This window comes from Maniola hyperantus, chromosome 23 (genome assembly GCF_902806685.2).
Source record: "Maniola hyperantus chromosome 23, iAphHyp1.2, whole genome shotgun sequence".
Classification (NCBI taxonomy): domain Eukaryota; kingdom Metazoa; phylum Arthropoda; class Insecta; order Lepidoptera; family Nymphalidae; genus Maniola; species Maniola hyperantus.
Window position 1 is genome coordinate 8,204,469 of NC_048558.1, and position 20,129 is coordinate 8,224,597.

The following is a 20,129-nucleotide window of genomic DNA, read 5'->3' on the forward strand; positions in this document are numbered from 1 at the left end:
TCTCCGCGTGTCCCTCTGACTAGCAGAGGGCACAGTGGACGAAGCGGAGGATGGGACGCGGGCGACGTGCGTGGAGTGCAGTTGTCGCCCGTTGGGTCCCCGGGTCGGGAGGCGCACGCACTTCGTCAGTACGCCTCGGACGTGCGGTGTGGGGACCTCGTGAGCGGGGTACCCGGTGGAGGGTCCGCCTTGGCGGATGTCGCTGGCTGGGTCGCGGTGGTTTGCTTCGGTGTTCCCGTGACCCAGTCGTCAGGCGACGCGCAGGAGCGCCGCTGGGTTTTAGTGGGTATTCCGGTCACCTCTCGGCCGGCGAGTCCCACATACCTTCCCTCCAGTTGGTTGGCTGGCTGGTTAGGCTAGGTTAGATAGGCTTCCAGGAGGGGGGGATGCGTAAACGCATTTCCCAGTGTTAAAAAAAAGGATATAAATCGATAGGGTGCCAGCCAGGTAGCCCCCGGTGGAGAGTGGAGGGCGTAACATTTCCTAGCGATATAAAAAAAAAATATATAAATCGACAATATTGCTTAATGCAGAAATCATTTCTTCATTGTTATATTATAAGTATGCACAGAAATCGTCCAGTTTATAATAGTATCATTGCTACCTCTAGTAATACCTCACCTCTAGTCGCGACTCAACGCGATTTGCCGGGAACTGTAGAGTAGCTATCACAGGATGCTTGGTGATAATATTATCTGTGCACGTAATATAATAAATAAATAAATAAATAAAAATATTTTTTATTCAATTTTATTCAACCTTTTACAAGTATTTTTGAATCGTCAGAGGCGAGGCATCTGGTTCGGAACGCCTTTCCTACCGAGAAGAACCAGCAAGAAACTGGGCGGTTGCTCTTTTCAAAGATTTGTTGATATACAATATTATGCCATGTACAAGAAAAGTATTTGCAGTCCTGCACGTTGCTGGAATGAGCTGCAAGTCAAAGCCACTCTCTCAGAGGCGTCTTTACCTATGGTGCAGGGTGTGCGGCGCGCACGGGCGCCGGGTCTAAGGGGGCGCCGAGCGCCCTCTAATGCGACACCTCCAAAGATGCGTCGATGCCGGCGCTCTCAAAGACCCTGCGCTCGTGTTATGGCCGACGCCGTCATTTAAAATTGCACCATTTGCATCCGAATTTCCGTTTGAAAATATAACTGTTAGTATTCCATTTTGACCCTGCTCCTACTAGACTAGAGAGCGCCAGGGTACTGGTTGCACACGGGCGCCACAAGGGCTAGAGACTCCTCTGCAGTCTCTTTTATCATTTAGATAATCTTCAATTGTGTAATATGCTTTTTTCAGGAAATACTTTTATTTGCTACGCAAGGCTGCAAGATTATCATTTGGCGCAAGTGTTCGTATTGAACAGGAAATACTTTTATTTGCTACGCAAGGCTGCAAGATTATCATTTGGCGCAAGTGTTCGTATTGAACAGGAAATACTTTTATTTGCTACGCAAGGCTGCAAGATTATCATTTGGCGCAAGTGTTCGTATTTGCTACGCAAGGCTGCAAGATTATCATTTGGCGCAAGTATTCGTATTTGCTACGCAAGGCTGCAAGATTATCATTTGGCGCAAGTGTTCGTATTTGCTACGCAAGGCTGCAAGATTATCATTTGGCGCAAGTGTTCGTATTTGCTACGCAAGGCTGCAAGATTATCATTTGGCGCAAGTGTTCGTATTGAACTCGGAGCCAACGAAGGATTCTAAGGTCTAATACTAAAATAGAATCCTGCACGTAGCGAGGAATTCAAAAGTATAGTACATTGTGATACAAGGGTGGAAAGTAGGTTATTGCAAATGAGCTGTCATTAACAAACCCGAGCCGAAGGCGACAGTTTTTAGTGTCACATGTTTGCAATAACCTACACACCCGTGTATCTTATGACGTTTTTCAATACAGTTGTGGGGAATAGTAAAAAACAAATCAAAGAATTAAATATATTTATTTCAACATACATAAGTACATAGGTAAATAGCATCGCTGAACGAATATCGCTGAGCGAGTTTAATTTTGAAATCTCGTCGCTCGTCTGACAAAACTAGTAAAGCGAGCCGTTGCTGGCAGTGTGAACAGTCAGAGAGCAACTTTTGATATATATGTATGCATCTCTTTCGTTTGCACGGAATGTACATTTATTGTGCGTTTCATGAGAGAGATAATCGCCGATAGTTAGTCGTTTTCTCGCCGGCAGCGCGGCGGTCGGACCCCTACTTATGGTTGTTGCTTTGTTGTAGTTGATATTGTTGTAGTTGACGTTGTTGTAGTAGACGTTGTTGTAGTAGACGTTAAGTACGACGTAAAGTGGTATTATGTCTCACAGGTACCAGAGGCTCATTCAATCCAGAGCAACTATTGCTCTGTTGCATGGCGACGAAGGCTATTGCCATGTACACCGGATCTTCACCAAAAATGCCCTCTATTATGATCTGTATAAAAGAAATTCTATATTATACTACTCTGCCCTGGCGAACTTCGTTCCGCCTAACAGTCGATTCAAATTTTTTAAATTTTTCTCTCCGTAAGAACCATCTTCGCACTTCAAGGAATATTATAAAAAAAGAATTAGCGAAATCGGTTCAGCTGTTCTCGAGATTTGTGATGACTGAAAAACCTAACTCCAGAATATCTAAAGCGCCGATATTATTATGAACGTACCTGAAAGTTGTAATCAAAGTGCGTTAGCGTGGACTCCTTGTTGTACCAGTTGTTGCCCCACTCAGCTCCCCGAGCCTCAAACAGAACATAATTCTTCTTCACCTCGTCGCTGGACACAAGTAAATCTTCCAGGGCTATGTAATCCGGCTTTTGGTATACACGGATTCCGACGGGTCTACGAAAATTAAATTTTTTTAGGAAGTGAAATCAGTACCATACCATGCCAATCCATACATCCATACTAATTACTAATTTACTATTTACTAATATTATCTACTAATTACTAATATACTAATCCACATTCCATACTAATATTATAAATGCGAATGTGTGTCTGTCTGTCTGTCTACTAGCTTTTCACGGGTCAACCGTTCAACCGATTTTGACGAAATTTGGTACAGAGGTAGCTTGCAACCCGGAGAAGGACATAGGCTACTTTTTATCCCGGAAAAACAAGGAGTTCCCACGGGATTTTTAATAACTAAATCCACGCGGATGAAGTCGCGGGCATCCTCTAGTTAAATTATAAATGCGAAAGTGTGTTTGTTTGTTGGTTTGTTGGTTTATTGGTTTGTCCTTCAATCACGTCGCAATGGTGCAACGGATTGACGTGATTTTTTGCGTGGGTAAGATGTACCTGTAGAGTGACATAGACTAAAGAACTTTTATCCCGGAAAATGAAAGAGTTCCCACGATATTTTTAAAAACCTAATTCCACGCGGACGAAGTCGCGGGTATCAGCTAGTAAACAATAAAGTCACAAGCATTGCAATCAAAACCATATCTTAAAAATACATGACTGCCCCAAAACAAAATCAGTCAAGTGCGAGTCGGACTCACACAGGAAAAGTCCCGTATCGTACAAGAAATAACACTTAATTTTTTTGAATTTTCTTGGCGGCCTATTTTTAACCGACTTCAAAAAAAGGAGGAGGTTCTCAATTCGATTGTATGTTTTTTTTTACTATTTGTTGTTACAGCGGCAATAGAAATACACATCTGTGAAAATTTCAACTCTCTACCTACAACAGTTCACGAGATACAACCCGCTGACAGACAGACGGACGGATGGACGGACAGCGGAGGCTTAGTAATAGGGGCCCGTTGGCACTTCCACAATCAATTTTAGACTTGTCTATACACACGAACTATTGCACAATAGAAAATTATATTATAAATGATAAAAGAGCGTGGATTCGACCCGTAGCTCGCTCCAGCAATACCCAACCCAGGATTGAAATTACTTATTGTATTCGTGATATAGTATTGTGAATCGAATCTTTGAAAAAAAAATCTTTAGAAAAAGGGCAACCGCCGAGTTTCTTGTTGCTCCTTCTGGGTAGGTAAAAGTTTATTTTAAATAAAATATATCTATTCTATTCTAGCGACATAGGCTACTTTTACATACCTACCGGAAAATCAAACAGTTCCCTTTTTAGAAAACCTAAATCCACGCAGACGAAGTCGCGAGCATCAGCTAGTTGTAAAATAAAAACCTCTCACCTGCTTTGTGACATGGAAAACATTTTAAAGATGATAACAAAACAGCCATTATTGTCAAAAAGTCGACTGTAATGTGGAGAAATCAACCGAACAGATCCATTCCCCTGCTGTGAGGGCTTGTTGAAGTAAATAAACGCACTTGCCTGGTCTATAAAAAAAAAATTAAAAACACCGACTTCGAAAACCACCACACAGTAAAAAATAACTTTTGTTTCTACACGTGTATTATGTATGTTGAAGTCGGGAGAGATTTACGCTTTGGTTTCTAGTTTCATTTATTATGCTTTCATTTATTTAATTTTATATTAAATATACCCCCTACGCGTTGCAATATTGTCGTACCCACTCCTAGCACAAGCTTTACGCTTAGTTGGAGGGGAATATTAGTCATAATATGGCCAATATTCTTTAAAAAAAAAGTGTGTTTGTTTGTTGGCCAGTCCATCAATAACGCTACCTTCCGGCTCCATCTTGAGACCCTGAAACTCGTCGACGTCTATAATCTTAATATTAAAAATAAAATGTGACTGATTGACTGATTGACTGACTCACTGACTGACTGACTGATCTATCAACGCACAGTTCAAACTACTGGACGGATCGGGCTGACATTAGACATGCTATTAAGGCCTAGGCATCCGCTAAGAAAGGGTATTTGAAAATTCAACCCCTGAGGGCGTTTGTGCACTCATCTGTATTCCGTTCGTATCCGTGATTCTTCGAAGTGGCCGTCATACAAATACATTACAGTACATTCGATTCGTATTTTTTTGACGGATCCATAAAATCACGGATGAGTTCACAAACGCACTTTGGGGGTGAAATAGGATTTAGAAAATTTTCGTAGGCCACGCGGACGAAGTCGCGAGCATAAGCTAGCAATAATTAATTTAGAGCCTCAATAACTCAACCGGTAAAGGAGTGGACTGAAAACCGAAAGGTCGACGGTTCAAACCCCGCCCGTTGCACTATTGTCGTACCTACTCCTAGCACAAGCCTGACGCTTAGTTGGAAAGGAAAGGGGAACATGGCTAATATTCTTTAAAAAAAAAGAAGTTTGCTTACCTTCGTTTGTGCTAGGATCATGCAATTGATTTACAAACCAAGAGTGATTCGCTCTGGGATCGTTCTCCCACCCGCAGGTACCTACGTGGGGCTCGAAGGTGCAAAACAATGATTCTTCATCTGAAAACAAAATAAAGTTCGAAAACCGGTCAAGTGCGAGTCAAATTCGAACACAAAGGGTTCCGTACAATACTTTTTTTTTTTTTTTTTTTTAATACAATAAAACTTAAAGCTAGCCTTATCTAATTACTATTTAAATCATGACCGCGTGGAATGGTGCCAAGAATACTGGCTGCATTTCCGCGCTGGACAGCCAGGCTGATCCGTTGCGCAAAAAATGAGCCAGCCCTTCTGTCACCAGTTGAGGCTATTAATCGCGGTGAAATTAATTTATTGAACTTCTTGGAATGCCGTCTCCTATCGGAGGTTGGCAATCATTAGGGCTATCTGCACCTTGGACACTGCTGCTCGGAAAAGAGATCGGGTACTCTTCCCGTACCATTGGCGTAAATTCTTTAGCTGAAGGAGGTCGTATCTGCTATTTTTCATAATGTGGCCTAAGGACTCCAACTTCCGCACTTTTATGGTCATCAGGATTTCAAGACTGGCTCGCAAGCCTTTAAGTTGTTGACGTGACGATTGAATCGAAGGGAATGTACTCTCTTGATATGTATAAAGAACAGGAGTATTTTCGATTGCGTTTTAAGTTCGATTATTGTTCCAAGTGGCATCTGCGAAGTTTTCTTAAAAGCTGCCAGCCAGCCAAATGTCATCGGCGAGATGATGGTACAGGTTGCACGCGTCTACACCCCTTCCAATTTAGCCCGCTTCCATCTTAGACTGCATCATCACTTACCATCAACTGAGATCGCAGTCAAGGTCTAACTTGTATCAGAATTTTAAAAAAAACTAACTTTTTCATGGTACCTAAAAAGATATTTTAAAAATTAGGTACGAGCTAGGTACCTACCATCTGGGATTCCTAATTCGGTTGTCACCGACCGCGACGATGGGTTTCCCGCATACTGTCCTGGTCTCCCAACTGTAAAGTTGATAGTTAAGAGGAATGAAACCGTTGCACGTTAAACGGCGACAGGTCCAGATAGCAATCGGAGACGGAACGCCCCACACATCCGTACCGCCTCCGCTCTAATTCGGTGCGGGTAGGTGCGGGTGACGTGTGGGTGGGCAGGGCGTCCCCCTGCCTCATACCCCAATTGCCATCTCGACATGTCCCGTACTATATATACCTAAGACGTTTAGTTTGAAGTTCTAAAAAACCGATCAAGTGCGAATCAGACTGACACACGTTCACATCGTGCTAGGATAAAAAAATATTTTGGCTCCTTTTTCTTGTATGGAAAGCTGGAAGCCCCCTGAAAAATAATTTAATTGAATTTCTAATTCAATATTCGATTTTGGATCAACGTTTTACACCTATTATCAAAATTTCAGGTCTGTAAATAATTTCGTCTACGAGTTAGAGACACGCGGACAGCAAGTTAGAGAGACAGACAGACAAATAGCAGAGTGTCCGTTTTTACCCTTTGGGTACGGAACCCTAAAAACCTTGGTCCTTTGATGACCCAAAAATGAAAAAATGGCTGCCTAACAAAAGAATAATAATATTCAAGAGGCTCTCCAGAACATTTTTGTATGGAACTTTTTTCCTAAGCAGCATTTTAAGACTGATTAATTATTAAGTATTTATTTAATTATCCATAACATTATTTTTCAAAAACTTGTAGAAATATTTAATGGCTAATTACCAGTGCTTCCTCGTTGTCGTTGCGTAGATGTTGGCCGCGGGAATGTTGTTGTCGGCTGCGGGAATGTTGTTGTTGTCGGCTGCGGGAATGATGTTGTTGTCGGCAATGGTGATGTTGTTGTCGCCAGCCCTGGGAATGTAGTTGTAGACGTTGTTGTGGCAGTGCTAGTTGTAGGGGCTGCAGTAGTAGTTGCAGGACACTCACTCCCCTGACTTATCTCGACGGCGTCTATGGCTACTCTCCTGTCACCCTCCATGAAAATCCCTTCTATGATGATCTGAATAAAAAATGATTTCATTAGATTAGGGAAAGTTTTGAAAATTGAATCTCTATTCGAATTATAAAATCGAATCTAGATTTTGAATCTTTTTAATGTTTGCATCACTGAACTACAAAATTTATTACGATGAGGGAAAATTATTAAACTACATGGGATGAATATATTAATATCAGTCTTTGCTCTTTAGTTTTGACTTCAAATCAGTTCAAGTGAATTAGTAACACATTTGCTCGTACAATTTGTCTGTATTGAATTTGCTTCGTAAGCAACCCACATAATACAGTATCTCTGTCCTTTAACTTTTCCTGGAGATAGCTTATATATACCCACCCACTTACCCACAATACCCACTTTATATATCCCAGGAAAACAAACATTCAGCATATTTTATATCTCAGAAAAACAAGGAGCTTCGTCGGGATTTTTGGAAAACCCACATCCATCATACGGATATTTTTTCGGCCAAAGGTACCAAGAAAAACAGAAAAAAAGCTTAGGCCGAAAGTAATGTACATCGACCTTTAGAAGGACATTTTGTAGCAAGCAGATTTGTAGAGCGTTGTCCCTGACGTTGTGACCGAAAAACGTCATATAGGTATGAGTGATAGAGACAACGCTCTACATAGCCGAAATCTAAATATATAAAAGCGAAATACCACTCACTCACTGACTGACTGACAAATCACGAAATCTCAGGAACTATAAGGCCTACAAACTTGAAATTTGGAAGACAGGTTCTTTCTAGGACGTAGGTGTCAGCTAAGAAACGGTTTTGAAAAAATTCCCCCCCTAAGGGCGTGAAAGGGGGGGTCGAAGGTTGTATGAAAGTCCTATGTTTTTGAAGTTAGAGACGTGAAAATCGACATTTAGGTTATTAGCTTTAAATAATAAAAATCTTTATAAGTCAATTTGAGAAATTCCCCCCTTAAGGGTGGTAAAATAGGGGGGAAAAGTTTTTATAGAAAGTTATAACTATTGTTATTTTTACTTGAAATTTAAAACGTAGGTTCTTTCTAGGGGGTAGGTATTAAATAAGAAAGGATCTAACTAAATTCCCCTCCTAAGGGGGTGAAAGGGGGGGTCAAAGGTTGTATGAAAGTCCTATGTTTTTAAAGTTAGCGACGTGAAAATCGACATTTAGGTTATTAGCTTTAAATAATAAAAATCTGTATAGTTCAATTTAGGAAATTCCGCCTTTAAGGGTGGTAAAGTAGGGGGGAAATGTTTTACAGAAAAGTTTTAAATACCTATTGTTATTTTTATCCATGCCTTAAGGTGAGACTGAGTGAGTAGGTAAGTGAGGCCTTTTGCAGCGGGAAAATTTCAGATCTCATGAGAAACCAAAAATTTTACGCAGACGAAGTCGCGGAACTGTTAGTCTATATATATAAGGAAAGGGCTGAAATTTTGCATGCAGATAGCTGTTATGACGAAGGCATCCGCTAAGAAAGGATTTTTGAAAATTCAACTCCAAAGGGGGTGAAATAGGGGTGTGAAATCTGTGTAGTCCACGCGGACGAAGTCGCGAGCTAGTGTCTAATATAATTTTTCAACGTACCTGGAAGTTTTCATTGAAATGCTTAAGCGCGAACTTTTTGCAATACCATTCTTGTATTAGAAAATCTCCCCAAATCTCAAAAAGAATATAATCCTTTTTCGCCTCATCGCTGTACTCAACTAAATCTTTAAGAGAAAGTTTTTCTGGCTTTTGATATACTTGGAGACCGATGGACCTTTGAAATAAAGTGATTCTATTTATTCATCTTCATCATGATCAACCCATCACCGGCTTTACAGATCACGGGTCTCCTTTAAGAGTGAGAAGGGTTTTGCCCATAGTCTACCACGCTTGCCATATAGGTACGGATTGGTAGACTTCACACACCTTTGAGAACATTATAGAGAACTCTCACTCTCAGGCATGCAGGTTTCCTCACGATGTTTTCCTTCACCGTTAAAGCAAGTGATATTTAATTAATTAAAACGCACATAACTCCGAAAGTTAGTGGAACCCCCGATCTCCGATTAGAAGGCGGACGTCCTAGCCACTAGGCTATCACAGCTTTCTTATTCTATTTATTACGTAAGTATAATATAGGTAGTCTTTGTCGTCAACAGATGTTTTCTCTAAACTAAGTTAGAGTATCTGCATCTTTTTCTTTAAAATTGATTGAACATTCATTTTCCGTTTAGTCCGTCCGTTCCGTTTAGATCGTCCGTCTAGACATGATACATATGTATCGTATGTATCAGAAAGTAATAAGTTGTACTAAGAATTAGTACTTAAAATTTCTTTGACTCTAGACAATAGGGTCACGACTGGGACCTAAAGTTATTCGGTTTAACAGTTTCAAATTAAATAGGTTTGCCTGTCGTTTTGTTGCATTGGTAAACTCACTACCACTGCCCCTTACTTTCAATTAACTAATACAACGTATTTATACCATCCAAATATTTATCCATACTTCCATAGTACCTAATATTATAAATGCGAAAGTGTGTCTGTCTGTCTGTCTGTCTGCTGGCTTTTCACGGCCCAACAGTTTAACCGATTTTGATGAAATTTCGTATGTATAATAAAGAGTTCTCACGGGATTTTTAAAGAGCCTGAATCCACGCGGACGAAGTCGCGGGCATCATCTAGTAATCTAAATATATAAGAGGAAAAGGTAACTCACTGACTGACTGACTGATCTATCAACGCACAGCTCAAACTACTGGACGGATCGGGCTGAAATTTAGCATGCAGATAGCTATTATGACGTAGACATCCGCTAAGAAAGGATTTTTAAAAATTCAACACCTAAAGTGGTAAAATAGGGGTTCGAAATTTGTGTAGTCCACGCGGACGAAATCGTGGGCATAAGCTAGTCCAGTAATATAATATATAAACTTCTTACGTGTTATTATAACACAACCAACCACATTTGATAGCAGAAGTGGAAACAGCCGTTTCTCTCTAGCTCACGACTATAAAGTGGAGAAATCAAACGAGCTGTTCTGTTTCTGGACTCCGACGTCAGCTGTTTCGGCATGGTGACTACCAGGCGTTTTAAGTCTGAAAATATTTTTTTCTAAAAAATGATATGAAAAGTGGACATTTCATACACTGTAGATTGGTTCGACAGTTAAACTTTCCGGAGAGTATTACAACTGACCAGAAAATTACAACTGTACAGAAAAGTAAGTATGGAATTTCATTTCATATCATAAGTTTGATTGGAATAATGTTTCTTCCTGAATATTGTATCTTTTTTTTTTTTATTTATTTATTTATTCATAATAATTTTACAAAGTTTCCTACATATCTATCTCGCCAAACTGGTGGGCCAGTTTGTTGGCGAGGTGGCGCTCTTAATACTAAGTAGGTACATAACTTACTACTATATTTCCTTAACGCTATTCATACACCTATATCTATTCTTATAATAAAAACTGTACTACATACTAATTTAAACCTACCTACTTCACTAAAAGATAAACTAACACAATTGAGTATTCTAACAACTTACTAATAAATAACCAAAGAAAACACAAAAACACAAATAAATAATTAAGAAGCATGATAGTCAGTTAGAGAGTCCCTAAGTAAGTGTTTCTTTAACCTCTTCTTAAGGACTCCCTCACTGAGCCTATCGATATCCTCCCCAGCCCAACCGATTGCATTAAATATTTTAGGAACTAAATATGCGCTTATTCTTCTACCGTAGTAGTTATACATTTTTGTTATACATCTATTAATATTCGTTTAAGCTATCGTGAGTGATTTCCATTATATAGATCTGTCCCGGCTTTACTCACGTGTTTAGTCTATTCTAGTCGGGCTAACGTCGACTAAACACGTGAGTAAAGCCGGGACAGATATTATATATAATTATATAGTTGTCCACAATATTGAAAAAGACTTGTATCATCTTAATATGTAAAAGGAAAAGGTGACTGACTGACTGACTGACTGATCTATCAACGCACAGCTCAAACTACTGGACGGATCAGCTGAAATTTGGCATGCAGATAGCTATTATGACGTAGGCATCCGCTAAGAAAGGATTTTTGAAAACTCAACCCTTAAGGAGGTGAAATAGGGGGTTGAAATTTGTGTAGTCCACGCGGACGAAGTCGCGAGCATAAGCTAGATTATTTATAAGCGCATTGTGAACTTACTGTTGGTGTACCGAAATTTAATAAAATAAAGTAAAAATAAAATACCAGTGTGAGAATAAATTGTTACCTCTATGAGTGCCACCAGCCCAACTTCCGATCGCCGTCGGGTCATTCGTCCAACCGCACCAATCACCATAGTTGAAATCACATCTCAAATAATCTGAAAAAGACAATCTATTAGTTAAGAGGACTGTCCTTCAAGTGCGCCCCATACAAAAGTTGTTTACTTAATTCTTATTTGAGGAAGCACTAAGCAATCAAAATTTTGTGGACACACAAGGAAGGAGGAAACTGCAATTCTACAGTACCCGTAGTATAAGATTTTACGTCTCACCAAACGTTGCTAGAATTCGAGAATCGAAACACAATAACATCAAAGTAAAATGGACCTAAAGAGCCTTGAATTGAAGTCAAAAATTCGACGACGACAGGGTTTACTCCGGTTGGCCGAAGGCCAAGCGGGGGTACGGGCCTCGAGGCGTAGCCTCCTTACCCGGGCAAGGCGCGGGGTTTTCAATTACCCCGGTGTTGGTCTTCTAGCCGGAATTTCACCGGCTAGGGCCCGCCATCTTGGCTTGGGGCCTCGTGGCTGGTTGTGTTCCCCGCGCTGAGGGCGATAGAGTCGCCGTCGCGCGCGGGGGTGGTGTCTGGTCCGGTCGTGATCTCCGCGTTGCGGACGATAGGCTTGCCATCGCGCGCGGAGATAGTGGTGGTCAAAAATTCAATGCCACTGATTTTAATTTCGCAACGTTTCCGCTTGGAGCGCTGGCTGTAGATGTGTAGACAAACTTGAACTTTAAAACAAGGCGTTTACGAACCAGTTTACTATAACGCGGAAATATTTCGACTCAAATTCTAGCAACGTTTGGTTAGACGTAAAATCTTATACTAAAAATATCTAAATCTTATATATATCTTATACTGCTGGACATAGGCCTTCCCAAGAGCACGCCACCACACACGATCCTCCGCCTTCCTCATCCACCCACTTCCCGCTATCTTCTTAAGGTCGTCAGTCCAGCGGGTTGGACTGACGACCATTTTTTTTATTTTGTATTAATTATTATGTTTAAGATATTTGCATGCCAGCTTGGCGTGGTACAGCTGGACCAATGTACGTACTGTTATATTGTAGTAACACCTGTTTGTGTACCTGTCATCATCATCAAATTAAACCTTCCGCAATCAAAATTAGTACTGCATACCTCGAGTCCCTACGTAATGTCTATACAGATATATTATAATAATTTACCAGACAAAATTCGTAACATAAACAATGAAAATAAATTCAACAAAATATTAAAAAACTTTTTATTAGAAAAGGGCTACTATGCCGTAAATGATTTCCTAAACGACGAACATAAAAATAAATAATAATATCGGTCTCCCTACTAAGGTCTAAGGACCAAATTGCGACACCCAAACTGGGTATCCATAATACTTTGTACATACTTAATATGATGTAATGAGTTATGGAAATGCAATAAATGAAAATTGAAATTGAAATCATCATCATCAACCGATAAACGTCCACTGCTGGACATAGGTCTCTTGTAGGGACTTCCACACGCCACGGTCTTGCGCCGCCTGAATCCAGCGGCTCCCTGCGACTCGGCTGATATCGTCCGTCCATCTAGTGGGGGTCTTCCAACACTGCGTCTTCCGGTGCGAGAACGTCATTCCAGCACCTTGAGACCCCAACGTCTATCGGTTTTACGAACTATGTGCCCTGCCCATTGCCAGCTTCGCAACCCGTTGAGCTATGTTGTAATATGTACGAATTGACAGTTTAAACGTAGCATGTTCATATTAGCTGTAACATAAAAATGCAACTCCTCAATATATCGAATTAGGTTGCCTGCACATCGGATTGAAAGAGAGGTGATGCAAAATTATGTAGGTTAGGTAGTTAAGCAATACGATTAAGACAATAGTATGTAAGATTTCTTTATTAGTATTGTTAGTCCATAAGCGAGAGTAGATCATAATCCGGCTCTCAATAAACATCTTTCACCGTTGCCGCATTTAATTATTACCATACGGCCACAACATATCTCAATGTCGGATACTCCAGTTCTCCTACGGATCTCCTCATTTCTGATTTGATCACGTAGAGAAACTCCAAGCGTAGCTCTGATCGCCATCTCTCTACCGTCCGCTGAGTGACTCTGAGCTGTCTTATGAGATCTATACTTAGCGACCATGTCTCGGATCCATATGTCATCATTGGCAACACGCACTGTTCAAATACCTGTATACCTGTATCAGCAGATAAATAAAATTGAATAAAATTGAATTGAATTGAATTGAATTTACCGGAAACTCCTCGTGGTCGATCCTTCGTCGGCGGTGAGACTGTCGTTGTTGTTGCAGTAGTATTGGCAGTACACGGCAGTATATCGACGTATACAACTGTTATGCGCCTGAGCAGGTCCACGAAAATCCCTTCTATGATGATCTGAAAAAACCGGCCAAGTGCGAGTCAGGCTCGCGCAATGAGGGTTCCGTACTACAGTCGTATTTTTTCGACATTTTGCACGATAATTCAAAAACTATGATGCATAAAAATAAATAAAAATCTGTTTTAGAATGTACAGGTGAAGACCTTTCATATGATACCCCACTTGATATAGTCACTCACTTCGAAAGTTGAAAATACTAATTATTAGTTCATGACCACAATTTAATTTTTTTGTGTGATCTAACCCTAAATTCAAGATTTTCAGATTTTTCCCCAAATGTCAGCTATAAGATCTACCTACCTGCCAAATTTCATGATTCTAGGTCAACGGGAAGTACCCTGTAGGTTTCTTGACAGACAGACAACAAAGTGATCCTATAAGGGTTCCGTTTTTCCTTTTGAGGTACGGAACCCTAATAAAAGAACGTGTTTATCGAAATTAGGAAAGTTAAGTTGAATGTCTCGTATGTTTCATTTGATTGGTAGGTCTTTTAATCTTACAATAACTATTCCAAAGTCATGTTAATGAAAAATAGAATTGTTTAAATCTCTATATATAAAAAAGAATCGCTGAATGTGTTGCTGATTGCAAATCTCGAGAACAGCTGAACCGATTTCGCTAATTTTTTTTCATAATATTCCTTGAAGTACGGGGATGGTTCTTACGGAGAGAATTTTTTTTAAAAATCCTGAAAAAGAATCGACTCATAGGCGGTACAAAGATCGCCGGGGCAGCTAGTTAAAAATATTTTTAACATATTTCATTGTTAAAACGGATTGAAAAGAATGAAATAATTATTATTAGCTATGAGAATAGCTACTTGTAAGATTTAAAAAGAAAAACGGGGGGTGCATACAGGGCTTGTCCAGTTCATAATTATATTAGGTAGATATATCAATACAATGTTGAAGAGAAATAATTTTATAAAATTAGTTACGTTAACCACTGTTGAAAGATTATTATTGAAGGACACTTAGATAAAATACAAAGCTTGCAGGCTCAAGACGGATAAGAAAAACAAAAAACACACGGAAAAGCTAACATTCAGACAGACAGACACACTTTTGCATTTAAACTCAATAATAGTATTGATTAAAAATATTTTAGGGTGAAATTAAAATCGCGGCAAGTAGTAATTTTATTATACTAGGTATATAATTCTCAGACGTACTTGAAAGTTGGCATCGAAGTGCTTCAGTCTTAACTTTTCCTCATACATGCTCCACCATACCTGCTCGCCCCATTTCTCAAAAAGAATATACTCTTTTTTCGCCTCATCACTTAATTCGATTAAATCTTCAAGAGCCACATACTCTGGCTTTTGGTAAACTCGGATACCAACAGATCTAAGAAATAAAATGATTTCATTAATAGGTATTTTCTAGGATCGACAGGTAGACACTAGACAGCAGGGTGACATTTATAGGGCTCCGTTTTTACCCTTTGGGTACGAAACTCTAGAAATGGAAACGAGAATAGGAGAAATGATACCTCCCTGAAGAACACCTGGAACACTTGTCATTTATTTGAACCCACATTGCCACATTGTTAAATTCCACATAGATGTGACCAAAGGAACCAATAAATTACTTCAGTCGAGGTATTCTGGGCCAGGGACTTCAACAACTAGGGAACTTGAACTAATGTAAGAAGCCAGTCGAAGCTAATATTACCAATAATATTAAAAAGCATCACTGAAGTCAGAGAAAAAGAACATTGACACGCTAATTCATCTATACCTTGTTGGATATCATTGATTTTTAATTAATGCAGGTATTGTGATGTAAGTGTCTGACAAGAAGCTCTTCTTACCTTTGAAAAAGCATAACACTTGTATAATAATACATATTATAGCGGAATAAGAAACAACCGTTTTTATCTAATTCAGAACTGTAAAGTGGAGAAATCAAACGAGCTGTTCTGTTCCTCAGCCTGAATGACTGTTTTGGCATAACAACTTCCAGGCCCTTTGAATCTAAAAATGTAAAATAGAAATATTTAATTCAATTATTAAACTTTTACACGTAGTACCACTGGTTCGGAATGCCTTTCCTACCGAGAACAACCAGCAAGAAACTCGGCGGTTGCTGTTCTCAAAGATATTTAGTTTATTAAATTTGTAGTGGTTCATGGTCAATGCCAGCATCACATTGGTTGGAAAGATATAGATATAATATATTATCTTCTTTGTATCTATTGGAATTAACTTAGTCATAATTTAGATCTCAGAGTAAGACTTACTGATAAGGTTACTATATTTAGTCCAAGTCCCGGTGGCGCTCGAGTCGTTCGTCCATCCGCAGACATCATTGCCGTTGAAATCACAACTTAAGGAATCTGAAAGTGACAATATATATTTAAGGGGACTCAGTTCAGTGCTTTATTCATACAAACGTAGGAGGGAAATTACAACAATATTCGATATTGTACGCACAAAACTAAGAATTATATCGATTTATCTCGTCATTATCTAGGTTTATTGATATATAAAACATTGAAAAAAATATTGATTTAAAAGTTACGAGGCCCAAAAGATTCCTATTTTAACACTAAATAAATGATAACTTTGGGCGTAAATAAATAAGATTAGGGATATGGTAGTTCTAAAACAATTTATCATTAGACGTAGTTTATTTATTCATTAGTTGAAATAACTTTACTTTGCAAACATAAAGTCAGCAGTTTTTTCTCAAAAATACTTTCCTTAACCCTTTTCGCGCGCTTGATTTCAGTGAAAATCATCGAGCCTCTCAACTTTCTCATACAATGTCAAGTGAAAAGCAAACACGTTACCCACGTGCGCTGCCAATTTCGGTCGAGCGTCCTGCGTCACCTTAAGAGGAGTGTCCTTTAAGTGAACTCTCATACAAAAGTTGTTTAATTCTTTTTGAAAAGTTTTTGTGTTGCTTACTTTACTAGTAAACTCAGTAAAATTTTGTAGAGACGCGTTACAAATTATTATTTGACGTGTGTAGTTTGTCGTGTTTGTCAGATTTCTGTAAAAAATGTTACTTTCAAAATTATACGGGTTCAAATATTTGTATGGAAAAAATTTCAAACGTTGAGATCGCTTAGTCTAAATATTGTGAATGACTGACTGACTGATAGACTGTTCTATCAACGCACAGCTCAAACTACTGGACGGATTGGGCTGAATTTTGGCATAGGTACAGGATAGCTATTAAGATGTAGGCATCCGCTAAGAAAGGATTTTTGAAAATTCAATCCCTAAGGGGGTGAAATTGGGGTTTGAAGTTTGTGTAGTCCACACGGACGAAGTCGCGAGCATAAGCTAGTATTCAAATAAAAATCTAGGTTCGTTTGTATGGGGCGCGCTCGAAGGACACCCCCCTGAAGCCTGAAACATGCGTTGCAGTCACAAAACCACGGAATATATGCATAACACACATACAAGTTGTAGTTTATGGATTTGTATAAAAACATTGACAAATGCGCGTACTTAGTACATAAGTCACGCAAATTGCTAATGCGCGTGGCCACCATTTTAGTGACGTTAGCACTACACTGAAGTTTCGAGCTGATGGTATGCGTACTTTTATTTCGGCTGATGTCAAAATGACGTCATCTCGATGTTAATGAGACATGGTTCCAGCGCAATAGCAATTCGCGGGACTTATTTTAGCCGTGCATATATGCATGTGCGGCAAGGAACATTGTACATCGAGCTCTAGAATGTGATGTCGGCTTTGTAGAGCGTTGTCTCAGTCACTCGTACCTATGTGACGTTTTATCGGTTCCAACGAGAGAGACAACGCTCTACAAATCTACTATCTCCTTCTAAAGGTCGATGTACAATATCTGCCGCGTACTGTAACTGCTTTGCCGTGCAGTTTAGTTTAAAAAAACCCAGTTTTACCGTAGTTTCCTAGTATTTTCGATGCCATCAACGTTGATGTTGGAAGGCTAGTAATTGTTGTATTAGCAAAGTGTGCGTAATACTGTCCTTGTCCCGCAACTGTAGAGTAAATGATAAATGAAAATTTTGCATGATAAATTCAAGACACATAAAAAAACTAATTTATTAAACGTAAATTTAACAAATCAGTAACCTTATTATAAATGCGAAAGTGTTTGTTTGTTGGTTTATTGGTTTGTCCTTCAATCATGTCGCAACGGAGCAACGGATTGACGTTGTTTTTTTTACATGGGTAATGGGTACCATAGATAAAGACCTGGAGAGTGACATTAGCGCTACATTTAATCCCGGAAAATTAAAGAGTTCGTACAGGGTTTTAAAAACCAAAAACCACGCGAATGAAGTCGCGGGCATCAGCTAGTGAGTTGATAAATTAAAAATTTAAGACTCACCTAGGGCATCGTGTGATCCGAAAATAAACAAAAATACCAAACACGTATCGAACATTTTGAACTTTGAACTTGAAATCAGTAAATAAATAAATAAACAAAAAAAACTCGAACTCAGAACTCTAAGCGCAATTTTATTCACTAAGTAGTAATAAGTATATCCAAAATAACTTGAAAATAACTTAAAAGAATTATATATTGAGCTTAAACCTTTATGAAAAAATTACGTCTATCAAGCGAAATTAAGTCATGACAGATTAAAAAAAATTATTAAGTATTACAGGACGTCTACGTTCATTGTGAACCACTTTTGTTTTAAGCTTGGGCAGAGATAATTCATTAACAATAATAAAAATTATCTCTGGCTTGGGTTAAAATCATGTTATAATGATTATTTCGACACAATTATTATAATAATTATGTTCGATACAGTCTAATTAATATTATCTTAAACTAATCGCAATATGAATTCCCAAAACGTCATGACACGACCATTGAGTCGTAGACTGTAGACTATTATAGAGATTCATTTCGCATACATCAGATTCCAAAAAACCGGTCAAGTGCGAGTCAGACTCGCGCACCGAGAGTTCCGTACTCGGGATTTTTTTCCGACATTTCGCACGATAAATCAAAAACTATTAAGCATAAAAATATGTTTTAGAATGTACAGGTGAAGCCCTTTCATATGATATCCCACTTGGTATAAGTTATCTTACTTTGAAAATTGAAAATACTAATTATAATTTGTTCAGATTTAATTTTTTTGTGATGTAACCATAGATCTTTTATAAAAGGTCTATGGATATAACCACATATTCATGGGATTTCAGATTTATTCCTTTACTTGTGCTAAGACCTACCTAGCTGCCAAATTTCATGATTCTAGATCAACGGGAAGTACCCTATAGGTTTTCTTGACAGACAACAAAGTGATCCTATAAGGGTTCCTTTTTTTCCTTTTGAGGTACGGAACCCCAAAAACCATTAAGTGCTAGTTGGACTTGCACACGAAGGGCAGACGTAATAATATAACACTGTAACATTAATAGGGCCTGTTTTACACTTTGGGTACGGAACCCGTAAAAAGTGCCTCAGTTCAAGGGGCACTAATAATGACTCCAAGTTTTTATACATATTATATACTAGCTGATGCCCGCGACTTCGTCCGCGTGGAATGAGGTTTTTTTTTAAATCCCGTGGGAACTCTTCGATTTTTCGCGATAAAAAGTAGCCTATACCCGTTCCCGGGATGTAAGCTAACTCTGTACCAAATTTCAACTGTTGGGCCGTGAAAAGCTAGCAGACAGACACACTTTCGCATTTATAATATGAAGTATTGAATATGGATTTTAACATATAAAACTCATCCAGCTGTCATGTCATCATACAGTAGGGCGATTGTCTAAAACCAGCATCAATCATTATTACAATCTCAATTGTTCTGATTGGCTGAATTTGTGCCATTCTTGTTGCAACAATGCATTGTAGCCAATAGTGAGCGAGCATTAACCAATCAGAGATGATTGCGATCGTGACATTGTAGCTGTCAAACAACCGCGGTAGGGCCACAGTTCTACATATTAAAAGTCTGCCGGACTGCCAAATACTTACTGAGGCACTGGATACATACACACGTCTATGTACCTAGTGTCTCAGTGCGCACCGGCAAGTACTTGAATTAAGATTTTTTAGATTGAATTGAAGTTACAAATGTACTACCTACCTAAAACTATATTATGGGCCATGGCCTGCAATAAAGATTTTTTTTAAATCAGATATCGTTCAGTTTATAGGTATCTTTTTGCCAGCTCTAGTAATACCTTACCTCTGGTCGTAACTCAACGGGGTTTACCACAACTGGGAAGTATCGCAGGATGCTTGTTGATAATATTATCT

General features: G+C 39.0%; 1 protein-coding gene across 1 annotated transcript; it reads right to left on the bottom strand.

Moving 5' to 3' along the window:
• Nucleotides 1–1,931: 1,931 nt before the first annotated feature.
• LOC138403988 (uncharacterized) lies at nucleotides 1,932–18,524 on the bottom strand. Its single transcript, XM_069506552.1, has 15 exons — nucleotides 18,234–18,524; nucleotides 17,782–17,880; nucleotides 16,146–16,241; nucleotides 15,717–15,879; nucleotides 15,076–15,250; nucleotides 13,759–13,900; nucleotides 11,510–11,602; nucleotides 10,201–10,336; nucleotides 8,837–9,011; nucleotides 6,999–7,275; nucleotides 6,200–6,271; nucleotides 5,230–5,349; nucleotides 4,165–4,312; nucleotides 2,662–2,836; nucleotides 1,932–2,432 (listed from the first exon to the last, which is right to left on the bottom strand). Exons 1-15 carry the CDS (start codon nucleotides 18,286–18,288, stop codon nucleotides 2,292–2,294), a joined length of 2,067 nt encoding a protein of 688 aa, XP_069362653.1. The 5' UTR covers nucleotides 18,289–18,524; the 3' UTR covers nucleotides 1,932–2,291.
• Between the last annotated feature and the right edge of the window lie 1,605 nt (nucleotides 18,525–20,129).